This window comes from Thermobia domestica, chromosome 10 (assembly GCF_964235325.1).
Source record: "Thermobia domestica chromosome 10, izTheDome1.hap1.1, whole genome shotgun sequence".
NCBI lineage: Eukaryota > Metazoa > Arthropoda > Insecta > Zygentoma > Lepismatidae > Thermobia > Thermobia domestica.
The window spans coordinates 266352486-266372353 of record NC_137463.1 but is presented as its reverse complement, the minus strand read 5'-3'; the positions used below and the strand labels follow the sequence as shown (position 1 = coordinate 266372353).

The 19868-nt window shown below is 37.4% G+C and overlaps 1 protein-coding gene across 1 annotated transcript in view; it reads right to left on the bottom strand.

Annotated features, from left to right (window-relative positions):
- LOC145663191 (uncharacterized) overlaps positions 1-19868 on the bottom strand; it is a 65224-nt gene that overhangs the window by 36710 nt on the left and 8646 nt on the right. The window contains exons 3-5 of the mRNA XM_081729525.1: positions 19276-19420; positions 11397-11532; positions 7808-8023 (exon numbers count right to left, since the gene is read on the bottom strand). Of these exons, the coding sequence (XP_081585651.1) occupies positions 7808-8023; positions 11397-11532; positions 19276-19420 (497 nt within the window). The remainder of the gene's footprint in view (positions 1-7807; positions 8024-11396; positions 11533-19275; positions 19421-19868) is intronic.

The window sequence follows — 19868 nt, the reverse complement described above, 5'->3', positions numbered from 1 at the left end:
AGGATACGAGTTTTAAGCCCCCTTGAATAATATAGGCTATTATGAGTAAAATAAACATTTACTATGCTATATTAATAATGTACACAAAGAGTTGAAACGATATGGGGTCGCTGTGGTTCAGTGGTAGAGCATTCACCTCTGGTGCATGGGGTCCTTGGTTCGATCCCAGCTCATGCCAAGTGAGATTTGTGGTTGACAAATAACGTGTGCGTGGGACTTCTTGAGGTTCTCCCACTTTCTACATTCCACCATTTTCATTTAGCCTATTTCTCAACATCACCGTCTCCTTTAGCCTATCCGGCATATTCGTGGGACGTAAAACTAGGAATGCGCACGAGACAAGATTGTGGCTGTCTCGTTTCGAAAGTGTGCTGTAAAAGTGATGTCTCGACTCGAAAAATGTATATTTTACTATTGGAAGAGCCGTCTCTCGACTTGAATTTTGTCAGGAAAATCCTGTCTCGACTCGTCTCGTGCGCATCCCTAGGTAAAACTTAAAAATTTCATTTTAGTTTCATTTTGAAATGATATGAACTTTGAAATGAACTCCCGCTTCCTTGACGAACTTATGCGTACCTACTAAATATACAAATAATCATATATGATATACATGTTTTTGTAACCTGGGATTAGTGATGTTTGCTCCCCGGAGCCTTGAAATTCCTCCCGGAACCATATATATGCTATCATGCTCAATGCATATTCCCAGTATTTTCGTAATATACACTACTTTTCACCCCCAGAATTGAAATCCCTCGTCCCCGGAAAGAACCTTTTTTGAAATCATCATTGCCTTGGATAGAAAAAGGATAAACAAATGCAGATTTTACATATAAATAAGAGGAATACAGTAAAGTGGAAATAGGCGTATCACCCATGTGCTTGTGTATTTTTTTTATTATTTTTTCTCGCTCCTCCCCCAGCTTATGCCTCTATTTCTCTTGCATTCTGTGTGGCATTTCCATGTCCAAATCAGCATAAAATATACATAATACATTTTGATTTCGATGCCTAATTGTTCCCATCTTTTCTTCTGGTTTCCTCAAGTTCGTGTCTCACTTCCGTGTCAAATTATGCTCACAAACTGTGTAATTAAATGAGCGAGTTATACTGGCAAGGACCTGCGTCATGAAAATACAATCGACTCTTAGTCTACGGAACACGTCCCGGTCACGTGTTCCTTGGTCCTGAACTTAGGCTAACGTCTCATACTCCAAGCATGCTAGGTTTTAACCTCACCAATATTTTTTTGTGGTTAACCCAAAACATCTGTTAATCTCAAAATAACTTTTAATCTAAAAAATACTTTATCTTTTAACCTAAAATAAAATCTAACTTCAGTACATATTTCTATGGATAGGATATGGACATCCACCATTAGAATCACCGTTATCCGTGCAGATGTCAACGAACTCAGCCCATTTTAGCTATCTATTGCAATTAACAATTGAAGGGTTTGGTGCAAGAAGGAGGCAGCTCCACTTTGTGCCGCTATTGAGTTGAACACCCTGTCACATACAAAAGAAAGAGGCGCTTCGTTTGGTAAAAGAATGAGGCAGCTCCACCCGCTAGTTCCAAAGAAATGGGGCAGATGGAGCTGCCTGTACTCCGAGTTTGCGTGAAAACTGAATTTTTAATACTTTTTTTCCTTTTTTTTTTAAATTTGCTACATACTGGAAAAAGTGGAGCTGCCTCCTTCTTGCACCAAATCCTTCCATTCAAAAATTTGCGTTCGTTCAAGAGCTCTCGTGTGGAGGATCGCAAAGGACGTTAACATCAGGCGCGTACCCAGAATTTTTTTGTTGGGGGGGGGGGGGTCCAACCTTTGGGGAATATCCAATACTACAAGCCATTATGTCTATGTAATATTGAACGGGTGTTATTCTGCACTTTAAAAAAAATGATAAATAATTGTAAAATACTTTCATCTATATTTTAGGGGAAAAAATGTAGTACTGGATTGATTTTGCAAGAGAAGTTTTACGTCCTACAGTTATGCTGGCTATGCTAAAAGGATACGGTGATGATGAGAAATGAATGAAATGGTGGAATGAAGAAAGTGGGAGAAATCGGAAGAACCCCGAGAAAACCCACGCACACGGTGTTTGTCCACCATAAAGTTCACTTGGTGCGAGCTGGGATTGAACCAAGGATCCCATACACCAAAGGTGAACGCTCTATATTTTACTACTTATTACTAGGTTTCTACTTATTTTACTCGCTTTTCACTTGTTTTAAATCACTTTTCCAATAACGTAGAACGACAGGGACACGAACACAGAAACATCGACACTTAAAATTCCAAACACTCTCCCACCGGGAATCGAACCCGGGAACCCGTACTCCAAAGGCGCACGTACTGTACATTTTGATGTTGCGTCAATGATTTCTCTGTTAAACAAGTAGGGTTCCAGAAAGTGTACAAATGTATGGTGAGTTGGGAAGTTTCGGGGAAGGGGGGTATGGACCCAGTGAGTCCCCGTGTGGGTAGGCCCATGATTAACATTACAATCCTATAAGCCCCACCAGCGTGATCCAAAAACGTTGTGTTATCTCATTTAAAAATTGATTAATCCATTACTATTTTGAAGAGTAATTACGTTTCTTTATTCTTGCTAAGTAGTTCAACGGAAGTTAATATTTATAGATTTTTTTTTTTTTTTTTTTTTTATTGCTGGATGTTCATGTCAACTCGCGATAATATAGGAACGTGAATCATGCGTTAATATGATTATAGCCTTATATGGTAGAAAACTTTAAACAGATTACATCATGTATTGCTTTTTCCGGCCTTTGTTTTCAAGCTGACTCAAAGTCATCAGGTACTGTACGTAACAATCTAGTACCATTTCATGTTCGTCACCGAAATAAATAAATAAATAAATAAATAAATAAAACCTAACGGAATTTCCTTTTCTTTTCTTTTTGCTTGTCTTACTATGGAGTTGCACAAATTTTCTTTCAATTTTATTTTACTACAAACTATAATGGGTAACATCTAGTTAGTATTTTGGAGAGAATTACAGAGTTTTGTCACAGAAAAAAATACTAGTTTGTTACATTGTATAACGTCGAGCGTTACTCAAACTAAAGGCCGCGGATCACGAATGGTCCTTGAGATGTATTTTTGTGAGCCTCTTAGATTATTCAAGAAATATGTTAGTCCAAAGAAGACAGAGAAATAAGTTCAAGTGGATTATGTATCAAAAGTAGTCGAGAATTTTGATAGGTTATTCTAAATAAATAAAACTGAAAGTGACCATGTTTGTGACTTCACAACTCTTGAATCACCCGACCGATCTCAATCAAATTTTCAACAGAGATGAGAATTGGGAATAGCATTTTTTCTGTCATTTCACTTTCACGGGGCAACTTAGGGGAGGAGGAGATTTAAGAATGATCGAAAATGACTGATATTAGTGTCGAATTCATAGTTTTCAGAGTGGCTGGGATGAACAGTGACATTTCCTATGCCGTTAAAATCCAAATTCAGCCTCTCAACTTGGGGGAAGGAGGAGATATATATACAGGGTAGTAGGTAATTCCACCGACAAACTTTGGGTGGTGATTCCTTATATGAAATGAAAGAAAAAAGTTCTGATAAACATAGGTCGAAAAACGTCTCCTTTCAGAGTTATGAACCGCCGAAAATTCGAAAAATCATGTTTCGAAACTAGAAATTGTAGGACCTATCCCAAGCGGTTTAAGAAATTACACAGGAACTAGTATGCGATCTATCTAAATATCCATGTTTTAACATCTTCCGTTATCGGTGAAACGAACGCGCCATCAGTACTTAAAGAAGTATCCCTATACCTCAACTTCCTTTTTACAGTTCGTTTCGCCGATAACGGACCACGGTAGAACATGAATATTTAGGTAGAGCGCATACTAGTTCCTTTGTAATTCCTTAAACCGCTTGGGATCGGTCCTGTAGTTTCTAAGGCAGAGCGTTTCGAAACGTGAATTTTCGAATTTTCGGCGGCTCACAACTCTGAACGGAGACGTTTGTCGACTTATGTTTATTAGAACTTTTTTCTTTCATTTCATATAAGGAATCACCTCCCAAAGTTTGTCGGTGGAGTTACCTACTACCCTGTATATAAAATAATCAAAAATGACCGATATCAGAGCGCTTCAGTGATAGTAAAAATGGATGACTACCGGAACATTACTACTTTTTTTTATTATTATTTTAACCCAGTGAAGCAAGTAATTGACGATAGTTCTATATAATTAGATAAATATTATACAAATTCTATTGTTATCGGTTTACACGTGTGTAAAATATTCTTGATAAATTTAATCTATTTTTAAAGAAAGTAGTTTGCATTTTTTATTAATAAGTAAGGAAATTTCAATTAGAAGTGTTTTTAAAATACAGGATGTTTTAAAAGAATCGTCCGATTTCACAAAGCTATGTCTTGTTCACGCATACACACAAAATCATGAGTTAAATTTTAATATACGTTTAAGAATATAAAGGTTTCGTTTACTTTGTTTAATATTCTCTCCACTTCTCGCATGACATACATCTATATGCAATACTGAAGCTCGTGCCATACTTGTGCGGGTATATATGACTTTACTGCAATCACTGCTTTTGTTTTGCCGCGTCGCTGTTCGTCCACTCGAAAGGTGCATAGACAGAGTCTTTAACAAACTTTCAATGAAAGTTACATTCTGTTAGGTCAAGTGACCTCGGAGGTCAGTGGTGCAATGCGAGATTCGTAGGCCACTTATGGCTCCTCCATGCATACTTTGTGCTTAAATGCGTTTTCGAAGCGTTACCCCCTGTAGCGAATACGACCAAGGTGGCTATTCGGTAATTTTACCTTCTCCAGAGCTATAAATCATACTGCGAACCAATCAGAGTTTCCAGGTCTTTTTTTTTTTTTTTTTTTTTTTTGCCAGATCCAGGTCTATAATAGAGTTCCAATACTCTGCACAAAGCATCTTCCAAGCAGCTGTTTCTTGCTAAAAATCCCCTTGCCTAGCAACACGTCTTTCTTTTTTCCCTTCCTTTTAACATCTTTTAAACAGCAGGCGGTCTATTGTACCGAAACGCACCAAATACGCTCGAGCTGACGTTTTCTCCGCGCTTTTATTGCTTTCGGGTTCGTGATTAGCCATCCACATTTAAATACATGGTCAGCGTATTCCAAGCGTACGCTTGAGCAATAAAAACGCGTACGAACGCTTATGAATAGCCATGGGTTTTCGGGCCTAACTTTGTAAATATGCTGTACAATTATATTTATCGGACCATTCTTTCTGAAGAATTTTTAAAGCACAACTACAAAATTAAACCTCTTATTACTGTAAATAAAAATACAATCTTGTGTTAATTACTAAGTTTCTGTAATTCGGGCTTATTTCGGGCTGATTTGATTATCACACGAGCTCGGGTCTAAATGCTAAAAAATATTTCGGATTCGGGTCGGGCCTCACATTATAAAGTCACGGGCCAGGCCAGGCCCAGGCTAAAAATTCCGGCCCGTGCAGACCTCTCTAACACACACCGACAAAATTGTCGGTCGTAAAATATCAAATTATACTTGATCTTATAAAGACTTGATTCTCATTGGTTGAGAAAGTTGCCAGGCAATCTTTTCTTAAATTGTCACATGTGTTTTCTCTCTTGCGAGAGTGAGCCTCAGCGTTAATCAGTTGAACGTTATATTAAGAGGGGTGTCATTTGGGGAGGACAGGAGGCAATTGCCCCCTGAATTTCAGAAACAGATTTTTTTTTTAAGTATATATTACAAGTCGCACTTCCATCATCCTAATAAAATATAGCTTAAATGTTGTAACATTTCGCTCATCTCTTGTAACCCGGAAGGATTCTGATCACTTTTACATGAAAATTAAAAAAAAAAAGTAATTAGAGAACAAATTTTGTACCTAAATTTACAAAACGATAAAACTTTATTTCTCTTCTCGTGGACAACACTAAACAAATCTCAGGCGCAATAGATGTAGCAGAAGCGTTGCTAATGAAATGTAAAAAGCCACTATCAGTAATGGTATGAGTCCAGATCACGTAGTCAGAACTATTGTCTAGATCAGTGCTATTCAACCGGGGATATGCGTACTCCTTTATGTATTCGAAGATGTTTCTGGGGGTACGTAATGCTACTTCTGGGGGTTTGCTGGAAATGTCTGTTGTGAGTTGACTGCAAATGAAATTTTATAACTTGTCAATTTGTGACTTTTGTATTTATGCTCGAAAAGAGTACAATGAATTTAGTGAAAGTTCTATTTCATAACTTCTTCCATTTCCATCAACATATTTTTGTGAACAGAGTTTCTCTGCATTAACATCACTAAAAACGAATCACAGAAATTCCTTGAATCCAAAATCAGCTCTGATTCTCGCACTCTCGAAGATTCGATCAAGAATCGAGGAGTTAGCGTCCCGGAAATAAGCTCAGTCATCTCATTAACAGTTAATTTAATGAGTTAATTTCGATTTTAGTTTTTGAATTTTTAACATTGTCCTCAGTGTACGAATTATCAGGGAGGACGAGGAGAAAATCCTCCTCAGTAGAACTGGATCTCTCCCATGTTTTGAAATTTTTCTTGTTAATTTTTTCGGATGTGCACTTTCCCGCCTGTAAATAGTCTTTTGATGGTACACTGATTCTCCTTTTGTTAGGTCTCTATTTGTCTCCCTTTTTAATCAACAGAACATATGTATTAAGTTTAATAAGTTAATTTCGATTTAATTTCTTTTAAACAACTTCAGGGTTACACAACTGGATGGCGAACTGTGTATAGGGGTACGCGTGCAAGAAAAGGTTGAATAGCACTGGTCTAGATCAGCCGGGTTTGGATCATGCCCAGCTTTGGGTGTGACCAATTTCATTAAAGTAGATTGGTCCACACAAAAGTCGTGATCTAAGTGACCTGTGACCCGAATAAATCCACTGACTTGGACAGACCCAGTGACCCGAACAGATCCACCTACTCAGACATACCCGGACAGATCCGCCGACACAGATAGATTCGGTGACGCCCGGACAGATCCGCCGACTAAAGTAGACTGTATGGATGAGCGACCCAGACAGACCTGACGGTCAGGACAGATCCGCTGACTCAGATATACTCGGTGACCCGTACAGATCCGATGACTCATACCGGTGTCTCGAACAGATCCGCCGGCCCAGACAGGCTCAGTGACGCGAACATATCCGTCGACTGAAAAATATTAGGCGTCCCGGACAGATCCGTTGACTCAGATATACCCGGTGACCCGTACAGATCCGATGACTCATACCGGTGTCTCGGATAGATCCGCCGACCCAGACAGGCTCAGTGACGCGAACATATCCGTCGACTGAGAAATATTAGGCGTCCCGGACAGATCCGATGACTCAGACCGACCAGATAACTCGAAAGGGGCCGAAACATCAGTCCTAGAGTATTACTGCAGAATTTTATAGTGGCTTAATGATGTTAACTACAACGAGCTCAAACATTCACACGTTTGTTTCCCGGTGTAACATTTCTTAATAAAGGTACCATGTATGGACTATTTCTGTAATCACCGCTGTTTGAAAGATGAGAAACCGTTACGTTATACAAGGCGTGAAGCGTTTTATAGCGAAAGAAAGGAAACGAAGTACCAAAGATCTACCTATCTTGTTTAAGTTACGTTTTCTGTAGAGTACCACATCATCGTTTCAAACATCCATGTGACGTCTTGTATACATAAATTAACATTCCTTTGCTATAAGATTCTTTGATGCACTACAATGAAGAAGTCAACACCTAATGATGAAAAACTTAAAATAATAGAACTTACTTTGACAGTCTTCCGTGGTGGTATAACGACATCATTTTGAACAGAGTATCCTTCCGTTTTCATTACAATGGTCTGGTTTGTTTCCTGGACCTCTTTTTCTCTGGACAATCCAATCGTTGCATCGAAGTAATCAGGCACAGAAATTCCAAAGCTTACAGAAAAGCCTAGATTTAAGCCACGTTCCATAATCCACTCGTACTCATTTGATATCTCCTTCTACAAACGAAAAAATTGCTCAATGTATATGCACTGTGAATAAAATATTTGTATTTATGAAACAAGGATTATTGCTCACTAACTCTAAGACTTAACGAACGCGGAGGTTCATCGCTGCAAAAATACAATAACTCCAATGAATCGTATCCTCTGTCCAAACAATCCACAGTAGGCTTTTGTACAGTCAGCAACAAAAGTTCTTTCCGTTTGGTTAAATTTATTTTGAATATAACAGTGGTATGGCAGGAACGCACAGAAAATTACGTTCTTTTTTAATTTATTGAAAACTGTACTCAAATTGTCCTTTCATTCTGAAGTTATTTACGAAACTAAGTTCAACAAACAGAAAGAACTTTTGTCAGTGACTGTACACCCTAGTTCCTGATCTTACTCGACTAAGCTTACTCGAATCGAGAATAAATTACTAACGATATGCTCGTATGGATAGAGTACGAAGATCAGGGGCAGGGAAGGGCAATTGCCTTCCCCTGAGTTTAAGATCTATATAGTTTTTATCAATACAATAGTAGAAAGTCAGTGAAAAACGCGAATTTTGCTTATATGAAGGGATTTTGCCCCCCCCCCCAAGGAAAATCTGAAATGACGCTCCTGACGAAGATAAATATTAAAAATACGAAGTAATGTCAGTTGAAAGAAAAGCAACTATGGCAGGTAAAAGTGGAAGAGGAGGAAGTAGAACAAGTAGTTAGTTAATTCTATTTACGAAGGTTTGATGTGTGAACAGGAAATAAAGGCAGGAACAGGTACTGCGATGCGAGGCCTTTAGCAGGGATGCGCACGAGACGAATCGAGACAGGATTTTTCTCACAAAATTCGAGTCGAGACACGGCTATTTCAATAGAAAAATATACATTTTTCGAGTCGAGACATTCACTTTTATAGCATATTTTCGAGTCGAGACAGCCACAAATCTTGTCTCGTGCGCATCCCTAGCCTTTAAGAAAAAAAAAAAAAACAGTTATGTTATGAGTCTTTGAAAAAATAGGTACAAAGAGATTGTATATTTTGTACAATGCGGAGAAGATACTTGGGCATCACGAAAAATTTACGAAAATAGTCTTTGGAATGTAGGTGTGGAGAAGAATTGAGAAAAGTGACAAGGTGAAACGTAAACCAATCAGAAAATGTTAGAAGTAATAGGATACAAAATAATAATGTTAGATGCAATTGAAAGGTGGAAAAGAAACTTGTCTTTAGAATAAATTGTATCCAAAAAGAGCGGTTCCCAACCTTTTTATATTAACGACATAGTTTACTGAACACTCACAAAATCGCGATACGTTTGTTTTATTTTTTATTAAGAATGATTTAGGTTGTAATATTGTAAGATAATAAATTTCTATAAAGTAATAATTCTATGTAATACTGAGCATTGGTAGCTGCCGCTGGAGACACTCAAAGTTCATTTTTACTATCCATTAAATACCTCATAAGTTTTTAATCTTAAAATTTCACGACATCGCTATGGCAGTTGCGCGACACACTGGTTGGAAACCACTCTCTTAAGGGACATAGTGAAAAGTATGCTGGGAAAAAAAGAGAAAAAGAGAGAAAGGACCACTTGAATCTGGAAGAAGAGGTTAACTGATTGTACTACATAGAAGGTGCTCAATTTGCTCAAGTATTGTGTCAGTTATGGCAGAATGGTGATGATACTCACAGTGATTAAGCTGTATTATTGCAATACCACCAAATCGAAGCAATAAAGTGTGAAGCACAGATATTACAACATTGTGCATTCCACCATGTTGGTATTCTAAAATGAATTTAAATTTACCCAAACATGTTGAGAGAATCTTTCATGTACTTCTCTTCTAGTTGCGTTACAATCACCACTCGATGATGTATTGTTGTGGGATGCCAAAACATCAATCACATAGACCAGTGGTTCTCAAACTTGTTGCCGCGACCCACATTAAATATTAAAAAGTACTTTGTAGCCCACCTACTTTTATGGTGGTATTTCAAACCAATTAAATTTTGTAAATCATATTTCTAATTTTTTCATATAAAGGTAACACAGAGCTAACAGTATTTTCAACGCAATGCCCTACCCCGTGACAGATGTTGACTCAGCCATTCTCTTTCCATCTTAACCCAGCATCTCTACTGACAGTACAGAGCAGGGAAGGGTTTTGAGTAACCACTTACTCTTCACCCCATTAACAAACGTTTTCAATTTTCATTTCCTGAATGGCGCTTACTTTACAACATATGTTTCTCCATCAAAATAAAATTTTCACAATTAAAAGGAAAAACTTCCGGGTCGCGACCCACACTTTGTGAAACACTGACATAGACCATTGACCCGTTCCGTTCTTACGCCTACACTGTCATGTATTCAAGACGAAATTGTCCTGCTCCGCGCGCGCCCACCTATTTTGCATAGGGTCCCTGGTTCGATCTCCGCGCGCGCTTGTGCGTTTTGGTGGACAAACATTCTGTGCGTAAGTTTTCGACGTTTTTCACTTTTGCCCTCACTTTCTTCATTCCGCCATTTGATTCATTATTACCGTTTCTTTTAGCCTCGATACACATGTAGGATGCAAAACTAGAAATTCCATTTACTTTCAATTGTCTTTCTGAGCAGGTGAACACGGGGGCTCAGTGATAGATAGGTTATCTCTGGTGTTTTATATCCCTGGCTCGATCCCCGGTCAAGAGGGTTTGTAGAGATTTAGGATTTAGATTTTTGGGCTTTTGGCATCTAAGGCCATTTAGCCCTTCATGTTTTTGAGGGATGACGTCCCTCGCGAGCATACTATCCGGGAAAGGGAAGGAAGAAAGGATTTGGGGAAGGAAGGAAGCGACCTGGGACCTATAAGTTAGGTACTACCCCGGCATTTGCCTGGTATGAATGAGAAAAACCCAGCAAAACATCATTCAGAGTGGCTGGGCCTGAAAAAGCATTTTACACTTTTTCGACCGAGTGCCCCACCGCGAATCGAACCTGGGGCCGCTCGCACCGAAGGCGAGGAGAGCGTTAGGGACTACGCTACGCGGGGGATCAAGAGGGTTTGTGGTGGACACATTGTGTTCGTGGGTTTCTCTGGTACTCCTGTTTCCTCCCACATTCTCATTCCCCCATTCTAATCATCATTCACGTGTCTTAATCATCCGTCTCCGTTATTCTAAAGGGCATAATTGTGGGACATTAAACTGGAAGATTTAATTTTTCCTTTCTGAGCATCCAGCCTAAAAGCTATACAACCCTCAAAACAGACATGTGCTGTGGGTGCCTATGTTTCACCCCATTAACCGAAGCGTAAGTTGGAATGTTCAAATGTACTGTAAGTGTAATATTCAATTTAAAAGAAAAGTATGGAGGCAAGAATCTAAATAGAATACTTACTTTACATTTAAACTGCTGTTTAACATCCTGGGAGCCTTCGTTGGTAAAAGTTCTCGAGCGACTAAAAGTAGGGATCATCACATCTTTCGTTGGAGGATGCCATCGAAAGTTTTTCGTATATGAGTGGATCTTGTATCTGAAAATTTTTCAGAATTAGTTATAGTAGAAATAACACACATAGCTGCGGATAGTTGAATTGCTCACAGCCCTCAATACATAATTTTCACATTTTATCTAGTACAAAGTATAACAAAATGTTGTAAAGTACTGATTTATCCGGCGTAAATTTAAGCCTCACACAAGACCATAGCCCCGTTGATCTTCATCCATACACCATGTCCAAAAGATGAAGCGTGTTTAATAAAACCTTTATATCTTGTCCAATTTCAAGTATATTGGCACTGCTGAATGTTAAATAGTTTGAAGATCCCATTACACAGGCCACCTTAGAGCGGAGACTATTTCTAATGTTTTTAGATGCAATCTTAAGTGATCGCAAGCCAGTAACGTACGCAGAAATTTATTTCAGGGCGTTCAAACTCAATATGAGGGTATTTTACATTAAAATTCCTAAAATTGCCCCTAAAATTAAACTAAATTTAAACAAAAGTCGAAATTTCGGGGGGGGATCCGGACCCTCAGAACCCACCCACCCCCTGCGTACGTCCCTGTCGCAAGGAGTCATTTACCGATTTCACCACACAATAGAACGCAAAGTGTCTTCGGGTCATAACGTTTATCCATGAAATTTTGCCAGTAACGTCTTTCGTGTTATACGCAGTGGCGTAGCAGCTGCCCCCGCAACCCCCGCAGTGCGGGGGGGGGGCGACGTATAGGGGGCCCCGAAGTCTTGCGATGAATAAAGATTTAAAGAACTAGAACTTCAATCTTACTTCTATCGGGTTTACAACTAGGGCCCCTTCTCTATACTTTGCGGGGGGCTCGCAAAAGTGTGCTACGCCATTGGTTATACGCAAAAACGTCGTGAGGGTGCTGCGGCTAAGTTTCATTTTGTTAATTTTGTTTTATTTTTTCACTGTTGTTTGCCTTCGTATTTTTTCCACTGTTTGATTCAAATATTTGTTACAATTTGGTTTATAGTTATTTAAGTATTGTTTTTCTTCTTTTTCTTACGCTCATTCACTATAGTCTAAATTTGGCAACATTGTTGGTGAAGTTCTGTTGATTGACGTTTTCTCAGCTGTGCGTTCGGAACTAGATTCCATGAATTTTACCAAAATCTTCCGATGTATCAGACGTGAAGTGAAACATTTCTATGACTGATGTAGAGAAACTCGTGAAGCCTGGCTTCTACATCAATCATATAACTCCTTTGTTTCACATGTGATGCATCGGAAGAATTCGGCACTATTCGTGAAGCTGCCTTTCCGAACGAGAAAAAGTGAAACAGAGAAGTGCATTAACATTGTTGCCAGATTTAGAGAACATGGCAAACGAACGAAAAAAAGAACCACTTAAATAACTGACACAAACACTTAACAGTTATTCGAATTAAACGGTTACAATAATAATAGCAAAAATATAAAACAACGACAGCAACAATAACAACAACAAAACGAAACTTTGCTTCAATTTGACAACACTGCACCCTCTGGAAATGTTCTTCGTATAGCGCGAGAAACGACACTGGCAACATTTCATGGATTGGAGTTGACCACGGACACACACTTGCGTTCTATTGGGTGGTGAAATTGGTAAATCTAGGTCAAGCTTCACGATTTCTCGCGATCACTATATCAAGAATTAGGGTAACACATGTAACGATGTTCGAGTCCTAGTTCGGGGGCGGAATTTGTAATGCTGAGGGAATCAAATTTATGACAAGATAAATTTGACTTCCAGTCTTGGTTCTGTAAATTATTTGAATAATTACATAAAAATTATGTTCGGGTTCGCCAAATACTATTTATGAATATGCAAATTGTTTTTGCATATTTACTCGCCGCCCTGGCAAGTTATAACGTGCCTAATAAGCAGAAAGCTGAAAGTACGTGCGTTGATCCATGAAAGCCTGATTTACACCGCACGAGGCTAGATTTTTATAATCCTATTTTCCAGAGTGCTAGGAAAATAGGTGCGTAGTTAATTAGAACATATTTCAAAAGATAGTCACGTGCTGCATAGCTGAAATAAAATCACTATTATAGTTTTATTGGGAAACAGCTGTACTGGCCGTCACTTCGCTAAGCAATTAAAATTATTGCATGAGTTAATTTAGTTATCAGACTAAAAGAATTTATGTAAATGTAGAATGGAAAAATTTACTATAAATACTGTTAACTGTATCTGTGAGGGTCAGCTCAGCTAGGTTCCCAATTGTTTCGAAATAATATAAGAAAATTCTCTAATTTTCCTAGAATAGGTTGGGAAATCTGAATCGTTTTAGTAATGACAATTTAACAAAATTTAGGTAACAGTAATAAATTTTTAATTATCCAAACTTGTAATAAAATTAAAATTGAACAACAATAAAAAAAATTGAAATGACATGCTCATTTTAAGTTGAAATAAATTGAGACAAATGTCACTAAAATAAAATAAAAGATGAAATAGGAATACGTTGACTGAAGAATCTGAAGGATTCTTATTTTCTTTATGTTGTTTAACAATAGGTCTTAGGCAATACTTTCAAATTACAAAGATTTGAATTTAGTGAGCAGTTTACCTTTCTTTTGTAACGCTTATTATATAAATTACAAACAATATTTTCTATTTTCCACTTTTTTAAAGATGAATATTCTAGATATTCCAAAAAATTAAATGTACATGGTATCATTGTTTATCTTTTTGATATAACCCTTTGTGTGTAATTTATTTAGTCCAGAAGACAATATTTTATTCATCAAGCACAGAAGGAGAAAGTAAAAAAAAGTATGCTTGAGAAATAGATAATTGACGAAGGTGGGAAAATTAGATGATTTTGAATGCTAGCAAGATGACTATTATTTAGATTAATTAAAGATGAAAAGATAGTGAAAGCTTTGATTTGAGCAGTGCACTGATTTGACTTTAACTGTCTACCTTAAATTGAAAATTCTCAACACATGTGTGTAGATCTAAGATAATAATAATATCCAATAATAAGAAAAACACCTTGTAATATAAAAACAAACAGTCATATATACTTGGACACATATACTAGATAGTCATATGATATATACACAATGATTACTAGAACACATATATAGATATCAGAGTTTATACTTAACTTGGCCAATATTTCTTTCTAAATGTCGGTACCTTATATTTGTTTATTTTACTTTGCGCAATATTTTACTTCATAATTATGAAGATCTGTCTGTGCGGCGTTTGCGCAGACAGATGTATTTTTTTATGTTTAGTTGCTTATTTACGAGTTAATTTGGTCCTAATGATACTTTCTCTATTTACATGCTTAGGGCAAGAATTATACTCTGTGCCTTTCAATTTAGGTACACCCTGTCAATACAAATGAAAATCCCTATATCTGTCAAACAGATTACACTCGTCTTCTAATTGACAATTACGAGCTTTCTGGGTATGTACTTGGTAAACGAAAAAAAAATCTTTTGTTAGAAATACATAAAAAAATAAAGATCATTCACCCAGTTAATACTTGCATAGTAATGCTTTTCTGACACATTAATCTTGTCGTGCAATAACCTAACTTTCTATACTGTCACAAAATTTTCTACATATAATATCTTTAAATGAGGAAGCAACACTAACATTTAGAATATAAGGAGATAATTTTCAGAATCTAACACTAATTAGCTGTGTGAATATAAATGGTTAAAATGACAAAAGTTAATCACAAATAAATTTTAAAATATCGTTTTCAGTTATAGTTTCTTTTTAAAATAATAATAATAAAAGACAACTGTTCAGTCCGTCAAGGCCGGATTACTACGATTCAATTCTCGTCTCGACCTATTGACGAATTTGGCCAAGGTAAGAGGATGCGCTCGCCCACGGTAATGTGGCAACAAATTCCAAATTGAAAATCTATTATATAAAAGAGAACGCACAAATCCTTTGTTAGCTCATCACGCTAATACGGCTGAACCAATTTCTTTCATTTTTGGGGGGTTATTAGGATTTGGACCCTAGATGGTTTTTATCATATCACTTTAATTTTTAATTACCAGTGTCTTGAGATAATTGACCATTCAAGTGTCCATAACGTACAAATCCTTTGTTAGTTCATCATAGGTATAAAAATAAACGTATTTATATGCAACCCGCATGACCGTGTCACTCGGCGGGTTAACATAAATGACAGGCGATATAATGTTAACATTTACTGCAATCTACTATGGTTTTTATCATATCACTTGAAAGCGAAAAAGTAAAAATTATCTAAGTAACAAAGTTTATTGCGTTCCGGGGTGACCGCAGCGAAGCGGGGCGGGTTAACATAAATGACAGGCGATATAATGTTAACATTTACTGCAATCTTCTATGGTTTTTATCATATCACTTGAAAGCGAAAAAGTAAAAATTATCTAAGTAACAACGTTTATTGCGTTCCGGGGTGACCGCAGCGAAGCGGGGTGAACGCTGCTAGTTTAATATAAAGGTTTTGTCCTACCTTCCCGTCGATTCCCATGTTGAAGCTACCACTTTTATTCACCTCTGGTCGACCACTTACAACACTCAAGTTCCTGTGTTCATGTGACTGCAGCATCCCGTTCGACTCCCGAGATGTGTATGGTCACCCGCCGATCTCTCTCACTCCTCCTTAGGCCTTTGGCTCTCTCTGGACGTTTAGGACGTCATCATCGGACTGTAGCATCCAAATTCCTCCTCTTATCTAGGCGTCTCGGTGTCTCTTCATAGGTTGTCTCGGTCAAAGTGATTATAGAAGTCCAATATTGGTGAATCCAACTGATACACTGATTAACAATTATGTATCCGTAAACTGATTAACAAATAATGTATCCGTATATATGTTGGTCACAATTATCACAATTTGTCACAGTCACAGATCAAACTTTAGTTGCACTCTGTTATAAATCGATATAAACGCAAAATAGATTATAGTTGGGAGAACGTTCGGAATTTGATTTAACTGTATCAGTGTTTTTATGAGTGAACTCGTTGCGGCACTACTAGGTGTTTAGCACTTCATTGTCTATAGTTGCTCAACACGATAAAAATAATTAATAAAGTGTGTGTGTGTGTGTGTGTGTGAGCTCTGTATACGTGTTGTCGGTGTCACTTCTCAAACTTAACTGCCCTTTCTTTTAGTATCTTGCAACCGTCTTTCTTATTTTTTTAAAAAAATAAAAATAACGTATGTTCTCCCAATTCCAGTTTAAAATTTTTAAAATTGCCAAAATAGGTTGCTGTTTGTGCGTTGTCCTTTCTTTCTTCCTAAAATGTTAAAATGTGCTAATGGACTTCTAGCTTGTAATATCGTGCCGGTGTGGTTCTTTCGGTTTTATCATGCGCTTGCGAATATACCTCTTTTCTACGATAGCTATAGTGAAGATTCTCTTTCTAGACAAACTGTCTAGCTTTACAATAGAACTTGAGTGTGTCCACTGGCTGTGGGTGGTCGTGGTGAATAAAGACTTTTAAAGAGTTCCGTTGCTCAGGTACCGCTGAAAGGCTGGATACCGTTGAAAAGCGAATGAAAAAATACGTATTTGAAGGAAAACAGAAATACAGATTCTTCATTTTAAAAGAAAAATGATGTTTCAAAATATGCACTAAATAATATACTAATAAATGATTTACTAATTAATTGGGTCACAATAGCAACTGTCACACACACTGAGATGTTTGCCACTTATTATAAGGAATTCTCACTGTGCCTTTACCTTTATACAACCAACATTACAAATCTCTTAAGCAAGGTCGTATAACATTCTAGGATAGTTTGATGTACCGACTGACATATTTCTCTTTTACAGGAGAACAGTATTCATTACTTGTTCCCAGTGTGTGTCCAAATACGAAATCATCCTGAAAATAAAGACCGTTTAGTTATACAAAATTAAAAACAATTCTGTTGGAAAAACAATTGTGTTACATACCTGAAGCTTCCCTCACTTTTCTACATAATAACTACCTCCATTTGAACATTTGTCGTATCTGTTCACGAGATTCAGAATTCCCATGTTATACTTTTCTGCCGCAAGTTCCTTAAGCCAGGTGGTCACTATGTTCTCCAGCTTTTCAGCACTTCAAAAAGATTTCTGACCAGAAGCTCTTTCAGCTTAGGGAATATGAAGAAATCGTTAGGAGCAAGGTTCGGACTATAGGGTGGATGATCAAAAATTTCTCATCCGAATTGATCTACCAAGTCTTGAGACGCAGCAGCACTCTGAGGGCGGGCATTGTCATGAAGAAGCACAATTCCTCCAGGAAGCATTCCTCGCCTCTTGTATTGGATGGCTCACCGTCTCACCGTAGTAATCTTAGTCTCTCACAACAACGATTTACATTGATCGTAGTGTCTTTTGGCATTAAATCCACCAAAAGAATACTTTTACGATCCCAACAGACGATTGCCATGACCTTTCGTCTTGAGAGTGTCTGTTTGATTTTTTTTTCCTCGTGATGAGAGCTGATGCCACTTCAAGTGACTGGCGAATACTTTCTGGGGAATGTGAGACACAAATGTTTCATCACTAGTTACACTCCGATCAAGAAAGGCGTCTCCATCTGTGTGATATAATGTCAAGAATGTGAATGCTGAGCTCATTCTCTGAGTTTTGTGTTGGCCATTCTGCTTCCGCGAAATACATCGTGCGCAATCCATATTAAGACAAAATTTCACCAAGAAAAGAACGACAAATGTCTGGAAACATAATGTGCATTTCGTCGAGAGTTACGCCTCTGTCTTGCAAGATTCTGTTGTTCACTGTAGACTTCAGATCTTCTGTGATGAGTGATGGGCATCCAGGTCGAGTTTCATCATGCACATTTGTTCGTATAATGTTGAACATTTCACACCAGTTTCTTACATATTTGTCGTTCATTACATTACCACCATACACTACTTTCAGCTGCCGGTAAATTTCTGTTGCTTTCACCTTTGAGCGTTCAGAAATCGAGTAATACTCTTTACCTCACAGTCGGTGGGATTTTCAATCACGCAGTTCATTTTGATCACCCCAACTGTACTACGGGGACCTCGTGCAACCTTCACTTACTGTTACGAGTACAGCTGTTATACGTAAGAGAAAGTGAAGTGAGCTGCGGGGGAAGGGGGGATGCGCGAGCGTTCTTTTGTTTAAATGCAACGACTACCTGGCTTAGAGTCCCTATCACTGCGAAATTAAAATACCGCTAATTTTACAGTAATTATGTGATATCTTCAAATAGATAAAAGATAATCGAAAAGTGGATCAAGACATTCCTAGACGATGTTATTTTGCATGACGTACCGTTATCACGAGTCACCTAGTAGCTTTCCGTTTGCAGTTATTTAGAAACGCGAAAATAAATATCGAGTTTCTAAATATCTGTAAATCGAAAGCAGATAAATGAGTCATGATAACGGTATCTCAAGCAGAATAATATTGTCTAGGGAGGTCTTGTTCCACTTTTTGATTATCTTTTATCTATTTGAAAATATCACCTAATTACTGTAAAATTAGCGGTATTTTAATTTCGCAGTGATGAGGCCTCTTAAGAGTATAACATGGAATTCTGAAGCTCGTGAAAATATACGATAAATGTTTAAATGAAGGTGGCAATTATGTACAGAAGCTTTAATATAACACAATTGTTTTTGCAATAAATATATTTTTTTAAAATTTTGTATAACAGTCTTTATATTCTGGATGACCCTCATATATTTAATAAAACATGAAACATTAAAGAATTAAAGCTGTAAATATAAAATCGTAAAAATGATGCCACTTACTTCTTCCATTCTGGGTGACCATTGAACTCTGGAGAGCTTGCGTTGATAACTATTTTGTCCACACGAACACCTGTCTCCCGCTCTCTCTTTGCCACGTACTCCGATAACAGAGACTGGAAGTTGGCAATGTAGGCTTCACCACTTGCTGTTACGAAAAAGAAGTTTGATTACTTTGTAATCTTTCTAATGGCTTTGTGTACTTTAAAACACCCAAACCATGCCTTTAGACAGATGGATTTCAATGATTTATTAACAGCGTTCAAAGGATATGCAGCTGGAAGGCATTTTATATTAGGATACCAAGAACAAGAGTATTCAAGACATTATCAGCAAGAGCTGTTCACGTTCATAAGGAAACAACCCAGCAAGGACCTGTAAAAAATAACTCAACAACTGGAATATTTAAAATCTCTTTATTAACTAAAAAATCAAGTTAATGTTAATAAAAATTCTTTATTTGCTTCCTTTTATTGGTAGTTAATCCATACACTGTATAGTGCCTGGCACTGAAATTATACAGGGTTAGCATAAATGATTCATTCGTTTTCAAAAGACTATATTTTCAAAACTATTACACGTACACACACATGAAA